Here is an 18,371-nt window from a genome sequence, read left to right as displayed (position 1 = left end):
GGGCATTTTCCTGTACAGGCCGGATCAAAATGTTTTAAAACTGCCGGGCACAGCAGCGTTTTGGTGTAAAGGCGGAGGAGTGTGCGTTCCTCCACCTTTGTAAGGCCCTTACAGGGTTTAGGACAAATTGCGTGGCCGAATTGATAGAAGTCAGTAATTTCCCGATACGTTAAGGCCGGATTGGGTTCGGGATCCATTTCGGAAGGGTCTGAAGGCGTTGCCCGGAGAGTGAGCGCGCGGGCAGCGGCGTCTGCCGTTTCGTTGCCTTCGAGGCCCATATGAGCTGGAGCCCATATGATCATCCGGGACGCGGGGGCCCCGACGTAATTGCTATCTTGCAGGATGCGATACGCAAGGTGAGGAGCGTACCCCTGTTCAATATTTCTGCAGGCCCCTCTCGAGTCGGTAATGATGACGCGCGAGTCCTGGTCTGCGGCAGCTAGCGCGATGGCGACCTCCTCCGCATGTGTTATATTTTGTGCCCTGAATGTTAGGCCGTTCACTGCGACGTTTTGGTGGACGACTGCAGCCGTGTACCAACCCCCATGGTGAGGACCGGAGGCGTCCACGTAAAAGATACCGTGTTTGTTCCCATAGTGGCGAGCCAGTGCCTCCGCCCGCGCAAGGCGCCTGCCACTGTGCTCGTCACGTGTCATGTTGGCCGGAAGAGGGCGCACGTGCAGGGCGTATCTCCAGACTTCTGGGATGCGTACGCGCTCTTCCGTCAATGTTGGGTGGTGGATGTGTAGTCGGGCTAATAGGCGGCGTCCCGACGTCGTTTTTGAAAGTCTTGTGTATTGGTTGGTCAAGTGTGCCTCCCGCAGCTCGGCGAAAGTGTTGACCATCCCCAGGCCCATAAGGCGCTGGTTGGACGTGGTTATCGGGAGATCGAGGGCACGCTTGTACATCTTCCTGAGAATCACCTCAAGGGCGTTCTCATTAAACTTGCGCAGGTGGAGGTAAGGAGCCGAGTAGAGGACTCGACTGGTCACGAATGCATGCGCCAGCCGCAAGGCGTCTTTGCAACGCAACCCCCCGCGTTTGTTGGAAACCCGGCGGACCATCCGGCCCACCTGGTCCCCCACCTTACGCAATTTGGCCAATGTTGTGTCTGCTCTGCGATGTTTGTGTATAAACAGACCCAGTACTCTGATCTCATCGTGTTCTGGGACGGGTCCGCTTTTTAAGGACAATTCAATTTTGGTAGTGCACTTTGGCGAGGGGCGGATGTGCACAAATTCCGATTTAGTCGGGGAGCATTGAAGGCCGCAGCGGCGGGCGTAGGCGTCCACGATCTCCGCCGCTTGCTGCAGGTTGGCTTCAATATCTCCTACCGATCCGTGTTTAGCCCAGATGGTAATGTCGTCAGCATACAGCGCGTGCTGTATCCCTTCAACATTCTCCAGCTGAGCCGGGAGTTTCATCATTGCCAGATTGAATAGTAGGGGTGAGAGTACCGCGCCCTGCGGGGTACCTCTCGTGCCTAATTGATAGGGGCCGTGTTCTTCATCTTGTATCCGGATATACGACTGCCGGTCAGAGAGAAATTGCCTAATGTACTGAAACGTGTTGTGTCCACAGTTTGTTTGGGAGAGGTGCGTCAGAATTATGTCATGTGTGACATTGTCGAAAGCCCCCTTCAAATCGAGGGCGAGTACCACCTTGTCATTGAGGGGGTATTCAACGGGATTTAGAATTTCGCGGTGTAATTGAAGCAGGACATCCTGCGCGGACCGGTGCGGGCGGAACCCGAACATGGTGTCTGAGAATACGTTTTGGTTTTCCAAAAACTCGGACAGCCGATCTCGCACCATAGTCTCCATCAGCTTTCCCGCACAAGACGTGAGGGAGATGGGGCGGAGGTTGTCCGTGTTTATGGCTTTTCCGGCTTTGGGAATGAAAGTGACCAAGGCGGTCTTCCATTCGATTGGGAGGGGTGTCGCACCAAGCCAGATTGAGTTTATGTATGCGAGGAGTGCGTCGTAGGCCGGGTCGGGAAGGTTGGCAAGTAATTTTACTGTTACTTGGTCTCGGCCCGGCGCCGTTCCTCGCTTCATTTTAGTCAGGGCCGCCTTTAGGTCATGGAGCCGGAACGGTTGATCCAGCTCCGCGTTCTCGGAACCTGCATACGAGTACGCTGGCCCTCGGGGGTCATGTTGGACACAGAGGTATTGATCCCGTAGTTTGCTTGCTAATTTTGAGGTGTCTCCGTCGAAGCTATGGATAGCCCGTTGGAGATGTTTTTGTGTCTCGGCTCTGGTTTGGGTCGGATCGATCAAGGCGCGAAAGAGACGCCAAGTGCTCCGGCTGGACATTTGTCTAGCAGCCGTGTTGCATCGGTTCACCCAATTCGAGTCGGCGAGCTGGGCCGCGTACTCAGCCGCTCGTTGGGTGAGCTCGGCAATGCGAATTTTGAGCTTCCGATTGTGTTTTTGGCGGCGCCATCTGCGGACGAGGCTGTGCCGCGCTTCCCAGAGGTGCAGGAGGTGGTTGTCCACCCCCGGCAGGACCTCCGAGAGTTGAACTTGAGTTTCCGTCGAACGAAGGTGTGTAACCAATTCTTGTGACCACGCGTGGTAACCTGTTTCGTGGATAGGGGCCGAATTAGTGTAGTTTTTACGGAACTTTGTCCAGTCTGGTATGCGGGTTTGGGCGTGGGGTCTTGCCAATGGTTTGCTTGTGACTGTGGTGTTGAGTATGCAGTGGTCACTGCCGAGGGTTTCCTCGGTGTTGGCCCATTCTGCGTGTCTAATGTTTTTGGTGAAGGTAAGGTCCGGACACGTGTCCCGAGTCACGGAGTTACCCAACCGCGTTGGATATGCAGGGTCAGTGTGAAGAGTGAGGCCCAGCGTGGACGCAAGTTCCGCTAGCTTGCGCCCGCGCTTCTCTTCACGCACGTACCCCCAGAGTGTGCTGTGAGCGTTGAAATCACCCACGATCACCAGGGGGTCCCTGCCCGCAGCCTTCAGGGCGCGACTGAAGAGGGCTGCGAAAGTTACATTTTTAAGCTTGGGAGAACAATAGATGTTGAGTATATGTAATGGTGCATTTTGTTTCTTAAGCGGAAGGAGGGTGACCATCACATAGGAATATTCAGTATTGAGTTCCAAATCAACTTGGTTGGCTGTATAATTTTTGTGCACGAATATACAGGAAGAGGGGTCTTGCTGGAACGTGACATAATTTGTAAGGCTAGCGCCGCTCCCTGGCTCCTGGAGGGCAACCACTGCGGGAAGTGAAGTGAATTTTGAGAGGAAAAGCCGGAGGTGAGCCCGCTTGGCGCGGGAACGGAATCCCCGGCAGTTCCATTGTGTAATTTGTATGGGGGTGGCCGAATTGTTACGGGTAGAGCGGCTAATTTGAGGGCTGCCCGCCATGGTCATTGAAGTGAAAGAGTGGTTGTAGGGACGCAGCTGCGGAGCCAGCACTCGCGGGAAGGGGGGCATCCTCAATTCCGGAGAGCGAGCAGCTGTCTTCGTCTTCTACTTCAGTTTCTATGGCGCGACGCGACGTTTTGGGATAGCGGCCGGACACGTCTTTGATGAGACCGCCGGTTCGTCGGACGCTACGCGACGATTGCGCAATGTGCTGTGCGACGATAGTAGGAATATTTTCGGTCATTTTGGCGATAGCGGAGGCGATTGCCGCGGAAATTTGATTTTCTAAGGCATTTAGGCGGGCGTCCATGCGGGCCTCTAGACGGGCCTCAAGTGCAGCTTCCGCGCTCAATACTGCCCTGGGTGCCACGGGCTCACTCTCCATAGCCTCGGTTGCGGGGGGCGAGGGGGGAGTGGTAGGCTGTTTTGATTGCGATTCTAGAAGCGCAATTTTTTTAGTAGCATCTCAATTTGACCTTCGAGAGCTGCTATCTTAGTTTGCTCGGCATTGCGTGCCGCAGGGGGGGAGGAGGGGGCAGCCTTGCCCGTGCCGCTCACCTGCGTTCCATGTTTTCCAGCGTTGGCCCAGGCCCTGGCCTCCCCGCGTGGTGGCGTCGTCGACAGTTTTCCTGTGCCGCCGTGTGGTGGCTGCGTCGGTGGTCGCTTGCCGACTTCTGCTGATGGCGCCGGCTTCTCGGTGTTGCTGTCGTCCCTGCTCGGTGACTCACCGGGGGAGCCAAGATGGCGGCCCTTCTTCTTGGCTGCCGACTTCTTTTTTGCCCCGCCCTTCGGGGCGAGCATCTTGTGTGTGCGGAATTTTGCCGCACACTCCCGCGAGTTTGTTGCGTGTCCACCGCCACATACCGAGCATCGCGGGACACATTCGTGAGGGGCCCGCACCCCCTCCACAAGCGGGGCTTGTTGACCGCAGAGGCCGCACGTGTTGGGCTGCGTGTTGGGACAGGCATCCGCTCGGTGGCCAACGGCCCCACACAGGCCGCAGGCTGGAATTGTCCGGTAGTATTTTCGCACTGGGATGAGCATGTTCTCATAGTGCACGAAACGCGGTTTCACCTTCCCGGCAAAGGTGACCCGAGCTTTGTTAGAGGAGCCGAATTTCCTCACCTCGACGATGGTGCCTTCTCTCCATTGCACCTGCTCTCGAAGTGATTCAGTGGTGTCCGAGTTGCTGACGACGATGACGCCGTGGCACACATCGCCTCCGTCTTGTCGAAGGTATCCGTGGAGTGGAATCGCCCCATGCTCGGTATTGACAGAAAACTCCCCGAGGAGCCGATCTGCCGCCGCCGGGTTTGGGGTGTGAATCAATACGATGTTTTGGCCACGGGACGGCAGAACCGTGACAGACTTTGCCAGCTCAGGCCCGAGGTAGGCCGTAAAGGCGGCTCCGTAGCGGTTCTCAGAGAAGGCTTGGTGCAGCGACATATGTTCGCGTGGCTTGAGCACGACCACGAAGTCGTCCGGGCCCGGTCTTGGAAATGGGCGAGGCTTCCAGTTGGTAATAGCCTTGCCTTTGCTTCCCGCAGCGCGCGATGCAGGAGGCTGCGTCTTGCCGGCCGGTGTGCCGGAGGCCGGGATGGCGTTGGGCGCCGCTGTCTTGGCTTGAGCGAACGCGCGACGCGCGACCGCTTCATTCAGGGATTTGTGCCGAAAATGCGGAACAGTGGAGTTTTCGTCTTGACATGTTGCAATTGTTGTCCAGGCCATGCCTTCGGGGTCGTAACCCCTCAGGAAAGACGCGGGGGCCGTCATGTTACTTCGGGAGGCCGGTTCCACGCCGTCGGCGTTCCACGCCCCCGGGCTCCGGCGTCACCGTTAGGCGTAACGGCGTCGCCCCCGTGATCAGGTGTATTTCGGCCGCAAAATCTTTAAAAGTGGGCCCACCTGGTGAAACTTGGTTTCAAAGTGGTCCAGATGGTTTGCTGCGTCGATTGACGCCAGTCTTGTCGGAGTGCAGAGGATTGAGCCGTGGCCCCAGCCGAAAATCGACGGAGCCGATACGCCACACGTCATGCTCCGTCGCGCGCTCGCAGCGTCTCCCGTCGGCTGGGTGGTGGTGACTTCTGGGGGCGGTAAGGTAAAGTAATTCGTCATTGGTGGGGCCTCCACGACCAGCACCTGCAACGCGTTACGCGTCCGTCCCATTCAGCGCGTTTTCAATAGAAGTTTCGTTTTCAATAGAAGCGCGTTTTCAATAGAAGACGCTTTTACGACGCTTGGGCAAAGGTTCAATAGAACCTTTGCCCAAGCGTCGTAAAAGCGTCGCCCTCGCTCAGCATCACGCTAACACAAACTAAAATTGCTCTGCGACGCGCGCCTGCCTCACCTAGCTGTAACACCGAGTTCCATGCTCACGCGCTCGCCCTGAGAAAAATCGCGGCCGGGCTACCGGGGCGGCAGGACGCGCTTTGCGTTTCCCTCTAGTCCGGGCGTGGTTTTCAGTGAAATTTTAACATGTAGCGGGATGGCGATTACGTTCTGCGTCCAATATGCGACGCTCTTCTGGCTATCACACCTCGTTCTTTGATTACGCTTTCACCGTTAACTACTACAGCTACCACAAGGGTTTGTTTAATCATTGAACATGGACGTTAGTCGTCGGCATGGATTTGTATCACCAATCATCAAAGTGGGTGCATACACGTTAAAAGGCGTCATTAGCTGCCAGACATCAATATACACTGTGCAAACTCTCTTATATCAATGTACAGTAAGAATTCACTTACTTCTGTAAGGGCACGCTTTACTTTCGTGTTATTCCGATTCCTATGACGGAGGGATCAACCGTCTTTTTTTGCTTTATTTCCTGCTTCCAGACGCGAATTACATCACAAGCACATAGAGAAAATAACAACAAATGGTGTCCGTCCTACTGGACAGACATCAATTTTAAAATTCCTTGAGCACTGTCAGGGGTTCCACCCTCGATAACCACTCAGGCACAAACTCCTGCGTTTTCTGCAATTCGACAAATTTCGACATGCACTCTCGAAAGTACATTCTTGCGCGCCTTGCATCTGGATCGCGGTGAAATTCCGCCATACGAGCCTGCCATAGACAGTGGAGGCCGGTTTACACTATTAAGTCTAGCGGCAATTCTTCCTTATTTTCTATTGGGAGAAACCTGATGTCATATGGACCAAACAGGAATTCCTTCTTGATTGTCCTCTGTAGTACATCCCAAAAGTACACGCCCTGCCAGCAATGTAAGAAAACATGGTCAACAGTTTCTGGCTTATTACAGATAAGGCAGTCTGAGCCCCAAGGTAAGAAAGAACCACGCTCCTCAAGAAATACCTTGACATGCAATGTGCCTGTGTGAAGCTTAAAAATTGCACCATCTCCCGCTAAAGGGGACCATGAGGCGATGCGAAGCCGGAGCACTTGCACGATCGCGTTCCGTTGGCGTTTGTTGGGCATGCTACCGACCTCGCGTCGTGGAACGCGAAGAGGGACGCTACGCGCGTCGTATCTTCCATCTAGCCTGGCCGTTAATCCTCACAGGGAGAGCGGGGAACGCGGTCAACAGGCGGGCGAGAGGGGGGCAGCGTAGGAGAGGAGAGAGAAGGGAAGGGAACGCGCATGCACTCGAGCTCATCGCGGCGCTGCGCAGGAGAGAATTTCGGCATATCTAGCCCGCGTTTCAGAGGAAGAGTGGAAAGGGGGAGGGGAGATGGGTATGGCAGAGGGGATGAGGAGAGGGGAAGTGGAGAGGGGAAGGGGAGAGGGTGAGTGGAGAGGAGGTGTGTGGAGAGGTATGCGCATGCGCAGTAAGGGTGGTCACGCCGCACACCACCACCACCACCACCGGATTGAGCTCCGCCTTAAGGTACTTCGCATCTAAAAAAGAAGGACTTGGTGGAAGGCGCCACTTGCATTATTTTAACCCTTTATAGCACGTCCTTTCCTTGGCCTCTACTGTGCATGGCCCTGTACACTTTTACCCATCCCACTGTGCCACGATCACAGATTCTAGGGGCTTTACAAACGCGCCTTTTATATCTACCACTCTCCCGGTCGGCGGGGGGGGGGGGGGAGAATGTTGCCCTCTGGGAGCAGTAAAGTAAATCTGCATTACTGTGGCCTCAGTGATTAGCACCTGAAACGCGTTTAACGTCTGTTCCATTCGGCGCGTTTTCAATAGAAGTTCAATTTTGTCAATGCCTTAACCACCGCGAGGTGACGATCTTAGACCAAGCGTGATAAAAGCGTCAGCCTCACTCATAGCATCACGCTAATCCAAACCAAAAATAGCTCTGTGACGCCCGCCTGCCTCACCTGGCTGTAACGCCGCCTTCCCCGCTCATGCGCTCGCCCCGAGAAAAATCACGGCCGGGCTACCGGGGCGGCACGACGCGCTTTGCGTTTCCTTCTAGTCTGGTCGTGGTGTTCAATCACATTTTAACATGCCGCGGGATTGCGACTAATTTCTGCGTCCACTATGCGACGCTGTCCTGGCTATCACACCTCGTTCTCTGATTACGCTTTCACCGTTGACTACTACAGCTACCACAACGGTTTGTTTAACCATTTAACATGGACGTTAGTCGTTGGGATCTGCCGAGTTTTTTCGTTTTGATCTTGGTTTATTTTATTCATTTATTTATTTATTTATTTATTTATTTATTTATTTATTTATTTATTTATTTATTTGATTTGCATATATAAATACACAAGCACACAGCCGAAAGAGGGAGAGAGCAAGCTGACAACTGCCACCAGGAGGGGCACAACGCCTGCCTACTCTTTCACCTCTTGCCTGAAATACAGACGCTAGGCATGCGAACTTACTTTCAATTCAATATGCGTGCACGCTGGTGAGCTTAGCGCTGTACTACTGGATAGCCGTTAGGAGTCCCTATAGCTTGCTTAGCATGACGTCGTACTGCGTACGTGAAATATCTAGAGTACCATTCCTACTCTACTTCGGGAGATCAGAAAGCCGTCCCAGTTCGGTAATGTGGAAGGTGAACCACAGAGAAAGAAAAAAAAAGTTAAGAGTGGACACTTCCATAGACCCTAGCAGCCCAATCGACCCTAGCGCACCTGGTGGTTGGTGAGAGCAAGAGGCCTGCGCTTCCTGTTTCGGTTTCACTGGCGCGAATTTTGAATTACTGTCCGTAACCGACGTTTGGCTATGGCGAAAGTTACTTATTTCTTCGCCCAAATGGCAAAGCTATTCTTTGTCGTTTTCAATTAGCGATTCCCTATTTTGTATAGTTCAATGGTTCGTGCGAATTGATGTCGTGACGTAATTTTTATTTCATTTAAGTTATAATAGAAAGAGATGCAGGAAATCATAATTCACTACGGCTTCATTTATCGCGCTTGTGTTTTTCTTTTGGAACAAGCGGTCAATCTATATATCAATCAAAGACACAGCGTATCCGCAATGTTTTTATTACAAGGCACGGCAGAGGCTGAGCATGTAAAAAGCACAAAATGAGAACAGCACCGCACAGAAATGCAAGGCAGACAACAAATGCATCTCGGCTTACAAATAAATTGTAACAGATGCAGAGAGAACACAGACAACGCACACATCGCTAGAGTTGGCAGAAGCTGGTGAAGTATGACACACTGGGCCGTAAGGATCTCTGGCAAAAACCCAGCGCACAAAGTTGAAGAAGGAAGAAGTGAAATACACATAACAATCAAGTCGCGAGTCACGACTGCGTTTCACCGAAATATAGCACTGAAATAAAAGAGCGTACAGAAACCACAGGACGCAATATACCAGAAAAGCCAGGATTTATTCGTGGTCCGAGGCTTCGGGAAACGCGCCGTGAAGCATGCGAGGACCAGCGAACGCTCCTCAATGTTCCGCAACGAGCTCAGCGCAGAGACGCTCGCATCGGTGGCAGACGCAGCACGCGTCGCCTTGGCTTGACGCATACGTTGCACAATGTTCACGTCTAGCTGCCGCATAGAGCCACAAACTGTTTTTTTAGTGAACCTCGCCGTCCTTACAACCTTCAGAAACTGGTTATAACTGCGCGAATAAGACACCGGGTCAGAAACACGCACACACACGAAGAGCAACGTGTGTGTGTGTGTGCGAGCTTCTATGTTACTTACGTGGTGTCTTATTCGCGCAGTTGTAACGTCTTTCTGAATGAATGACCCAATTACCCCAACAACATCTCATTCTACAAGCTTCTCTTGCAAACGTGCCTCACCTGTTGCCTCACACACGAAAACACCGACGCAACCGACGTGGACGAAACCTTCCCGCTGTCATGCATGGGTTTGTCGCTTTGAGATGGTGTTTATGACAGTACGGCTGAATGAAAATAACCAAGTGAGGTGTGTTGAGTAAATTGTTTTAACACGAAAGTGTTTTATGCCGGGGTCCACCAAGTACATCCGTCACGGATATGACGTTGATAAAATGGACGCCAACGGGTGAGAAAGAAAAAAACCAAGAAAAAGATACCCGCTGGGAATCGAACCCACGACGTTGCGGCCGCGACGGCAAGCGCCCGACGCTCTACCGACTAAGCCAACTCGGGAGATGCAAGGCACGGCGCGAACGCGCCTTATATCTTTCACACCTTCTCTTTCGCGGCGGGCGGAGCGGGGCGGTGCCGCCGTCTGTGAGAGGTGAAAAGAAGTAATGCTTCACGATCGACACTTACTAGCGCTTACTCCGAGATTGCACGTGATATCGGAGGTCATGGTTAAAGCGTCTCGATACCAGAGAGGTAGACTGGCCGCGCTGGCGTCGCCGAGGCACCCTTGACGCAGTTACGTTCTTTGCCTTTGGATTCGTGTTAGCGTGCGTCGGCTCATCGGAGTAGTGCAGCTTCCACGTGCACGAACGGGATTTCTCTGCCGCCGACTGCTTCAATTGCGAGAGCACCGACTAACAAAACTGCTGCAATATGCGTTGCAGAAAGGACGCGATTTCGACGGGCGAATGTCGTGCCTTGGTGGAGCGAGAGCAGCGCCTGCGAGACAGAGGCCAGAGGGACGCACGCGTTTGCGGCTCAGGCTACGAACCTCTACCTCCCGCGTTGCTGAAGTGCAGTGTGTGTTATGTATGCATGAGTACAGGCGTCGGCTACCCATTACTAGAAAGCGCACACCGTGCCGTTTCTCTCCTTAATTGACGACGCTTTGAAGAAGTGCATACCGGGTACCAATGTTGATTATGAGCTTGTTGATATCATCCTTACGCGGGATTCACGATTCGCTGTGTCCAAATATATGTTCGCACCGTCAGCTACCACAATGGTTTAATCATGATCATGGGCGTTAGTCGTCGCGATAGAGACATGCTGTCAACATGGGTGCATCCACGTCAAACGGTGCTATAGCTGCCAAACACGAATAGACATTGTACAAGCTCTCATATATCATAAGCACTACTTCTGTGAAGACACGTTTCACTTTCGTGTTATACCGATTCCTATGACGGAGGGATCAGCCATGTTTTTATGTATAAAGAAGCTGTCAACTTTGGGCGTATAATTATTATATTGTAAAAACAATTCTGTTGGATTGATGACAACTTACTTCTTTTTTCACGCTTGCGTCCTCTGGCGTTTGGTGAGAGCACTAGTTCGTTACGTAGTCGTGACGTACTTCCTGAGGCCAGATTTCGCGGAGCGTCATCTCTTAACTTTTCTTTTTCTCTATGGGTGAACGAAGAACGAGTAGCAGCCGAAGGAAGCTGTCGTCGGAGCCGGACAGAAACGGTTCTTCAACTGATGCTCCCTCTGATTCAGCCGTACTTCTAGGACAAGGCACTTCTACAGTTCTGCTAAAGCTACTCACCATATTTGCGAATATCTCATGTCGTTAAAAAGTGACGGACCTACTTTATACAAAGTACGCCGTGTCTTATTTCAAGCGTTTCGATAATGCTGCTATATTGTCACCAGGCTAACATAGAGATACTAGAAGACACAGGGCGATGGCACAAAGCAGAGGCGTGTTCATTAGAAAACGTGGCTGATCCCTCTGTGATAGGAATCGGTATAACACGAAAGTGAAACGCGTCTTCAGAGATGTCTTTGAGAGTTTGTTGGCCATACTTTCACCCCGACGGCGAAAGAATGAATGTTATAGCCAGAAATTGCAATGTACCGCGAAGAACCGCAAGCAGCTCGAAACTTGCAACGCACTGCTTAAAGGGGTACTGACACAAAATTTCGCGGCCGAGATAGCCTGCTGGATCGATTTTCGTGTACGTCGGTGTACCATCTGCAAAAAAAAATATGGTTGATCCCTCCGTCATATGAATCGGAATAACATGAAAGTAAAACGTGCCCTTATAAAAGTAACTGAATGTTTACTGTACATTGATATAACAGAGTTTTCGCAATGCATATTGATGTCTGGCAGCTATAGCACCGTTTAACGTGGATACACTCCCTTTGATGCTTGGTGGTATATCTCCATGCCGACGACTAACGTCCATGTTCAATGATTAAACAAACCCTTGTGGTAGCTGTAGTAGTTAACGGTGAAAGCGTAATCTTGAACGAGTTGTGATAGCCAGAAGAGCGTCGCATATTGGACGCGGAACTTGGTCACCATCCTGCGGCATGTTTAGATGTGATTGAACACCACAGCCGCACTAGAGGGAAACGCAAAGCGCGTCGTGCCGCCCCGGGAGCCCGGCCGCAATTTTTCTCGGGGAGAGCGCGTACGCGGGGAACGCGGTGTGACAACCAGGTGAGGCAGGCGCACCGCAGGCCCGGTATTCACTGCGCACCGGCGGGCGCACGTTGGTTCCGTCTGCCTCGTATCGGGGCTCGCCTTCGCGCTACATGTTTCACAGCGGTGGCTGCATGGAGCGAAAGACACAGTTCCGACTGTACTTTACTCCAGCAGACATTGTTTTCTGTGAAAGAAAATCTGTTTTCTGTGAAACAAAATCTCTGCGACGCTTGCTTCACCTGCTCCGGCGACGCTGTCAAAGCGGCCGCTGGCCGGCTCCGTGCCGACGGCGTAGCGAAGCCTTTTTCTTATTGCTTCGAAGTTGTAGCCGGTCACTCTCCAGGAAGCAACCACGGACGATCACAAAAGCTTCATTTTATTGCCGCTGGGAGTGTTCTTCGCAGCTCTTCGCGATTTGTCACGGAAGCGAGGTATCCGCGGCATCCGGGCTCGGAGGTTTACGGTCATACGCGCACGGGCGCTCGATGATAGAAGCAGCACGTGAGACCCAGGCCGCTGTGCGCAGCCGGACGCCGGCGCGAGTTGAACTTGTCATAACCGCAGCCAGACATATACAGCGCAAGCTTCTTACACTCGCCTGTCTCCAGCGCCACTAGACAACATACTTCAACGATATGCGAAAATCTGGAATATGGCTTTCCTGCAGATTTTGTTTCTTCGAGCAAGCTCTTTCATTCACAGACTGCTTTTCTCGCTTGTTGTGCTTCTCCAGCTGCAGTTACAGTGACAGTCCGTAGGCCATGAGGCCGACGAGGTCAACCATGAGGCGTGACGATGCATTACCAGCTTTGAAAAAAAAATAAAAAAAATTGGGGGACCCTTAAGCTTCGCCTTAAAGGGCAACTCCGACGATTTTTTGGCCATGTCAAATAATGGTGCTTTTATGTTCCTGAGACGCTCCTGTTACGGGCCCGACAGAAGAAATACTCGGCAAATTGGAGAATAATTTTAAATAAGAAAAAAAGCGCAACACCGAAACGGAAACCCAACCGAGTGTACTGTCTACGTATGACGTAGACGTTGTTACGAACGAACCGGAAGTCGTGCAAGGCATGCCGGTCACGCCGGCGCGGAGTACGAAAACTGTCACAGCCGGGACGAGCAGGAGCACAGTGGAGAGGTCAGGACGCCGCGCATCAGCTGTAGTGTCTGCGACTGACAGTGCCGCGTCTGATACTGACAGTGTCTCGGCCAGCACAGCAGACGCTCGCTGTAGCGGCCGAAGTTAGCGGTGCCCTCGGCTGCCTCACTTCCGCCGCCTTCCGAATACTAACGTCACAGACGCAATGTTGCCAATAATTGTGGGAAGCCAGGAGGGAGTTTACAGACAATCTTTAAAATTCATTTGCAAACAATCTGCTCATGTCTGAAGCCTGTAGTTTGGCATAAATGACGGAAACGTGCAAAGGAACGTACCCAGCGAATTTCATTGAGATCCGTCGACCTCGAAAAATCGCCGGAGTTGGCCTTTAAGGAGTTGAACGCGATAGCAAAATCCTGCCCCTAGTGCGCACTTCAACCATTATGCGCATACTTATTAATGTGTATTGTTACACTCACACGCACACAGGCACACACGCACGCGCGCGCGAATTGTACAGGTTTTCGATCTAAAGCAAGAGTCGCATGGCCTCCAAGATACACGCCGCGCGCCCGCCATCTCGGAGGCCATAAAGAGTCGAGACATAATTCTCACAATGCCTCACAGATGGAAGCACATTATCTAGCGTTTGCTGTTTGCTTGATCAACGCCTCCTATAGACCAGAACACAGCAAATTCCATGCGCATCGCCATATTTGCATCGCGCGTCGCGCCATCTATCGCACACTCGACGAAACAACATGCGCGGGCTGCCACGCCAGCAGACGCTACACAGAGCAAACGTGAAACTCCCGAAACTCAGCCCGTCGGAGAGCGTGTTTCGCGTCTTTTCTAGCCTGGACATTTTCGCTGTTTTTATTGGAACATCAAGAACATCTTGCTCATGCAAGTCCACAATGTATACAGTACGTGCAAAGGGGGCTGCGGAAGCAACCTCGTCAGATACGTACGCTGTTACATTTGTAAAAAAAAACGTTCTCGCTGTAGTACGCGTGAATTGTAATGGCAGTACAGCTCGCGAAAGAGTGAAACGATGTTTTGTTGCCCCATATTACAAGTTGTGCACAAAGTTTTGTGAAAGCTCATCATTTCAGCATGCATCGCGTAATAATTAGAGTACGCTTTACGGGTAGTTTCGCGGAACATAATTTTTGTTTCACGAGCGCTCCTAAATAATGCGTCTTGCTCACAAAACGTGCTATCAGAGAGTATAACCTGCAGTATCATTCAGCGATCACTTTTGGAAGCTACCTGCGCGATTTTATTCTTGTAACGATGGTGCATTACAAGCGAAAATGCGCTACTCATAGTTAAGCCGGTTAGCTACGCCTGTGACGTAAAGGACACTGGCGCGAGTACTGTTTACCTACGTGCCAATATATGTATTACGTGCAGCTGGATGCTTCGTGTCCAAATAAATTTGGGGACATCAAACACTGAAATGAAAGCACGAAATTCTGGCCAGCTGTTGAGGAGCACCGTGCCATTTATTACCTTTTGAAGACGAAATCTCTAAGGCGTGGATGCCATCAAAATCACTAAAGGTTAATACTACGTTGAAAGTGGCAAAGCATGCTGATTGCTTGTGCTTGAAAGCACTACCTTGCACTAGGTTTTCGTCAAAGAAAACGCTCAAAGGTATGAAGTGCACCCCCACACAAAGCTCGCGCCTGCCTTCAACCCAGCTGCGTGTCACGCAAATTAGGTTCGCAAAATGAAGTATGTGGGCATCACACTGCAGAATACACGCAGTTATAAGTGTACTTACTCGGGCATTTTCACTCGGCTCCTAGTTTTTTTGCTTGAATCACAGTTATCCACTCGCGGCGAAGCTGAAAACACCGCACCGGCACTATTTCCGTGGCGCGTCGTATTCGTCGCAGACAACGCTAATATCCTCTTGTTGCGCTGCTTGTTTTGGCATTCAAAGACGACGCAGTAGTGCCCAGACGAGCTCTTATACGCTGAAGCGGCGTCAACGGCTACGTTTTCTCACTTTAAAGCCTCAGAACTGCTGCTTGCCCTGTTTACTTGGTGCAGCCCGCGCGCGCCTTGGCAGCCCCGGTCAGCCCGGCGTCTGGGTGCGAGAGTATCCACTCCGCGCGCCAGCATCCTGGGTGCGAGACAGGCGTGCTCTGGTGTATACACCAGAGAGCACGCCTGTCTCGCCTGTGTCCTTTACGTCGCAGGCGTAGCTAACCAGCTTAAGTAAGAGTAGCACAGTTTCGCTTGTAAAGCACCATCGTTACAAGAATAAAGTCGCGCAGGTAGCTTCCAAAAGGGATCGCTGAACGATACTGCAGGTTATACTCTCTGATAGCCCGCTTTTGTGAGCAAGACGCATTATTGTAAGAGCGCTCGTGAAGCAAAAATTACGTTCCGCGAAACTACCCGAAAAGTGTACTCTAATTATTACGCGATGCATGCTGAAATAATGAGCTTTGACAAAACTTTGTGCACAACTTGTAATATGGGGCAACAAAACATCGTTTCACTCTTTCGCGAGCTGCACTGCAATTAAGATTCACGCGTACTACAGCGAGAAGGTTTTTTTTTTTTAGAAATGTAACAGCGTACGCATCTGACGAGGTTGCTTCCGCAGCCCACTCAGCACTTACTGTATACATTGCGGACTTGCATGAGCAAGTTGTTCTTGATGTTCCAATAAAATCAGCGAAAATGTCCAGGCTAGAAAAGAGGCGTAACACGCTCTCCGACGGGCTGAGTTTCGGGATTTTCACGTTTGCTCTGTGTAGCGTCTGCTGGCGTGGCAGCCCGCGCATGTTGTTTCGTCGCGTGTGCGATAGATGGCGCGACGCGCGATGCAAATATGGCGATGCGCATGGAATTCGCGGTGTTCTGGTCTATAGAAAGGTGTGTGACCGGGCTAGTTGGTATTCCATAACTGATGTGAACAGCGCGTGTGATACACAAGGACAGCGCTAGTCCTCCTCGTTTCTTCGTCCTTGTGTATCACACGCGCTGTTCACGTCCTATAGAAAGCCGGCGTTGGCTTCATGTTTTCCGTTAGCTGGACATAGTTGTCCATTTTTAGAGCTGTTTGAAAGTTCGTGTGGGTTTTTCGCGGCGATGCCTGCACTATCCCGGCCTTTTAGATATGAAGCATCCTATAGCGGAGTTCAATCCGGTGGTGGTGGTGTGTGGCGTGACCACCCTTATTGCGCATGCGCAAGCCCTCTCCACACACCTCCTCTCCCTCTCCCATCTCCCTCGCTACTTCCCATTTCCCCTCTCCCCCTCTCCCGTTTTCCTCTCTTCCCTCTCCCTCCCCACTTCCCCTTTCTCCACTCCTCCTCTGAAACGCGGGCTCTACATGCCGAAACGCTGCTTCGCATCGCCTCAGGTCCCCTTTAGCGGGACATGGTGCGATTTTTTTCGACGTGGTTTGATGGCCTCGCGAATGCGCCTACAAATCGCGGAATGGGCTTGTTTTCGTCGTGACACGTGGCGAACAAAATGCGTTAAGGAGACTCCTTTCACTACATGGCATTTATGTAGTGTTTTTTTCGAAGCAGCTGGAGCTAACATCGTGGCTTTGTGGTAGAACACCTGCTTGGCACGCGAACGGTGCGGGTTCGATCCTCAATGGTACCGAAGATTTTACTCTTTACTTTATTGGCTTCTTTCTCGATTTCACGGACGATTTTTCGCTCACAACCAACGGTGCCGACACCGTCGCCGACGTCGACGCCGACACCGGAATTTCTGCGACACACGAGCTCTCTAACGCTGTCGCGTTAAAAACGTTTTTTAGATGCGAAGTATCTTAAGGCGGAGCTCAATCCGGTGGTGGCGGTGGTGGTGGTGTGCGGCGTGACCACCCTTACTGCGCATGCGCATACCCTCTCCACACACCTCCTCTCCACTCACACTCTCCCCTCCCCCTCTCCACTATCCCTCACTACTTTCCCTCTCCCCTCCCCCTTCCCATACCACTCTCCCCTCCCCCTTTCCACTCTTCCTCTGAAACGCGGGCTAGACATGCCGAAATTCTCTCCTGCGCAACGCCGCGATGAGCTCGAGCGCATTCGCGTCCCCTCCTCTTCTCTCTCTCCCTTCTACGCTGCCCCTCTCTCGCCCGCCTGTCGACCGCGTTCTCCGCTCCCCCTGTGAGAATTAAAGGCCACGCTAGATGGAAGATACGACGCGCGTAGCGTCCCTCTTCGCGTTCCACGACGCGAGGTCGGTAGCATGCACAACGAACGCCAACGGAACGCGATCGTGCAAGTGCTCCGGCTTCGCATCGCCTCATGGTCCCCTTTAGCGGGAGATGGTGTAATTTTTAGCATAGCTTCAATGGAACCGGAAGCGGCGTTCGTCGGCGGACAATAGCCGCCGAAACAGGGGGAGCGGGCGGAGTTTGAGGTCACATGGTAATAAACTCTAAAACGGTGGTTAAAAATCACGGGACAATAGCTCTTACGTAGTAAAATCAGATTGTGACATCATTTTACTACGTTCCTCAGAGGTGGTAGTAATGAGGTGGTAATTTTAGGAACGAGGCAGTTTTCAGAGGCAACGAGCCGCAAAAACCCCAATCTCGGCTAACTTTTGCTTACAGTTTGGAGCAGCCAAACGAACTACAGTCGAACCCCTCAATAAGGAAATCGCCGGGGAAGCGAGTTTTGTTCGTTATCGTGAGAATTTCGTTGTCGCGAATATAGAAATATACGCACACCAATTACTTCGCACAGCCATATTTATTTGAAGTGCTTATCAGGCTCTGTTTCTCGTTGCTTTTAAGGAGCTCGATAGCTCGAGCCTCACACTTTCCTTTCCTCACTCTCGTCGTCCCTATCATGTTCTTTGCGCAAATCTTTGATGATAGCATCCACAATCTGCTCGGCGTTAACACACCAAAAATCACAGCATTTCCACGGGTGAATGATGAAAAGCTAAGCTCCTGAAGCAATCATGGTTACACCGTGAAATTTTCAGTGGTTGAGCCCAGCAGTAATCAAAGCGATAGCCCAGTACATCATCACAGACGTGACAAACATTGTATATATTTATACAAGAAATTTTATTAATCGTAAGTGGTAGCTAGACGTGGCTTCTGTTCCCCCTTCATTATAACGGCTTTATGGTCGGTGAAACGATGGATCGGTGATGGGTCGTAGTGGGATATTTGCAAAGACGAAGTAGTGGGCAGTTTGCAAAGG

At 51.8% G+C, this 18,371-nt stretch overlaps 1 protein-coding gene across 1 annotated transcript; it reads right to left on the bottom strand.

Moving 5' to 3' along the window:
* Positions 1-3,815: 3,815 nt before the first annotated feature.
* On the bottom strand, positions 3,816-5,150 carry LOC125759484 (uncharacterized). The gene has a single exon (XM_049418331.1). The coding sequence runs from the start codon at positions 5,148-5,150 to the stop codon at positions 3,816-3,818; it is 1,335 nt and encodes a 444-aa protein (XP_049274288.1).
* Between the last annotated feature and the right edge of the window lie 13,221 nt (positions 5,151-18,371).

This window comes from Rhipicephalus sanguineus, chromosome 8, assembly GCF_013339695.2.
Source record: "Rhipicephalus sanguineus isolate Rsan-2018 chromosome 8, BIME_Rsan_1.4, whole genome shotgun sequence".
Taxonomy (NCBI): Eukaryota; Metazoa; Arthropoda; class Arachnida; order Ixodida; family Ixodidae; genus Rhipicephalus; species Rhipicephalus sanguineus.
This window is presented reverse-complemented; position numbering and strand designations above follow the sequence as displayed.

Excerpts from the sequence above, each read along its gene's own strand:
- LOC125759484 (XM_049418331.1), bottom strand. The coding sequence starts at position 5,150 with ATGACGGCCCCCGCGTCTTTCCTGAGGGGTTACGACCCCGAAGGCATG.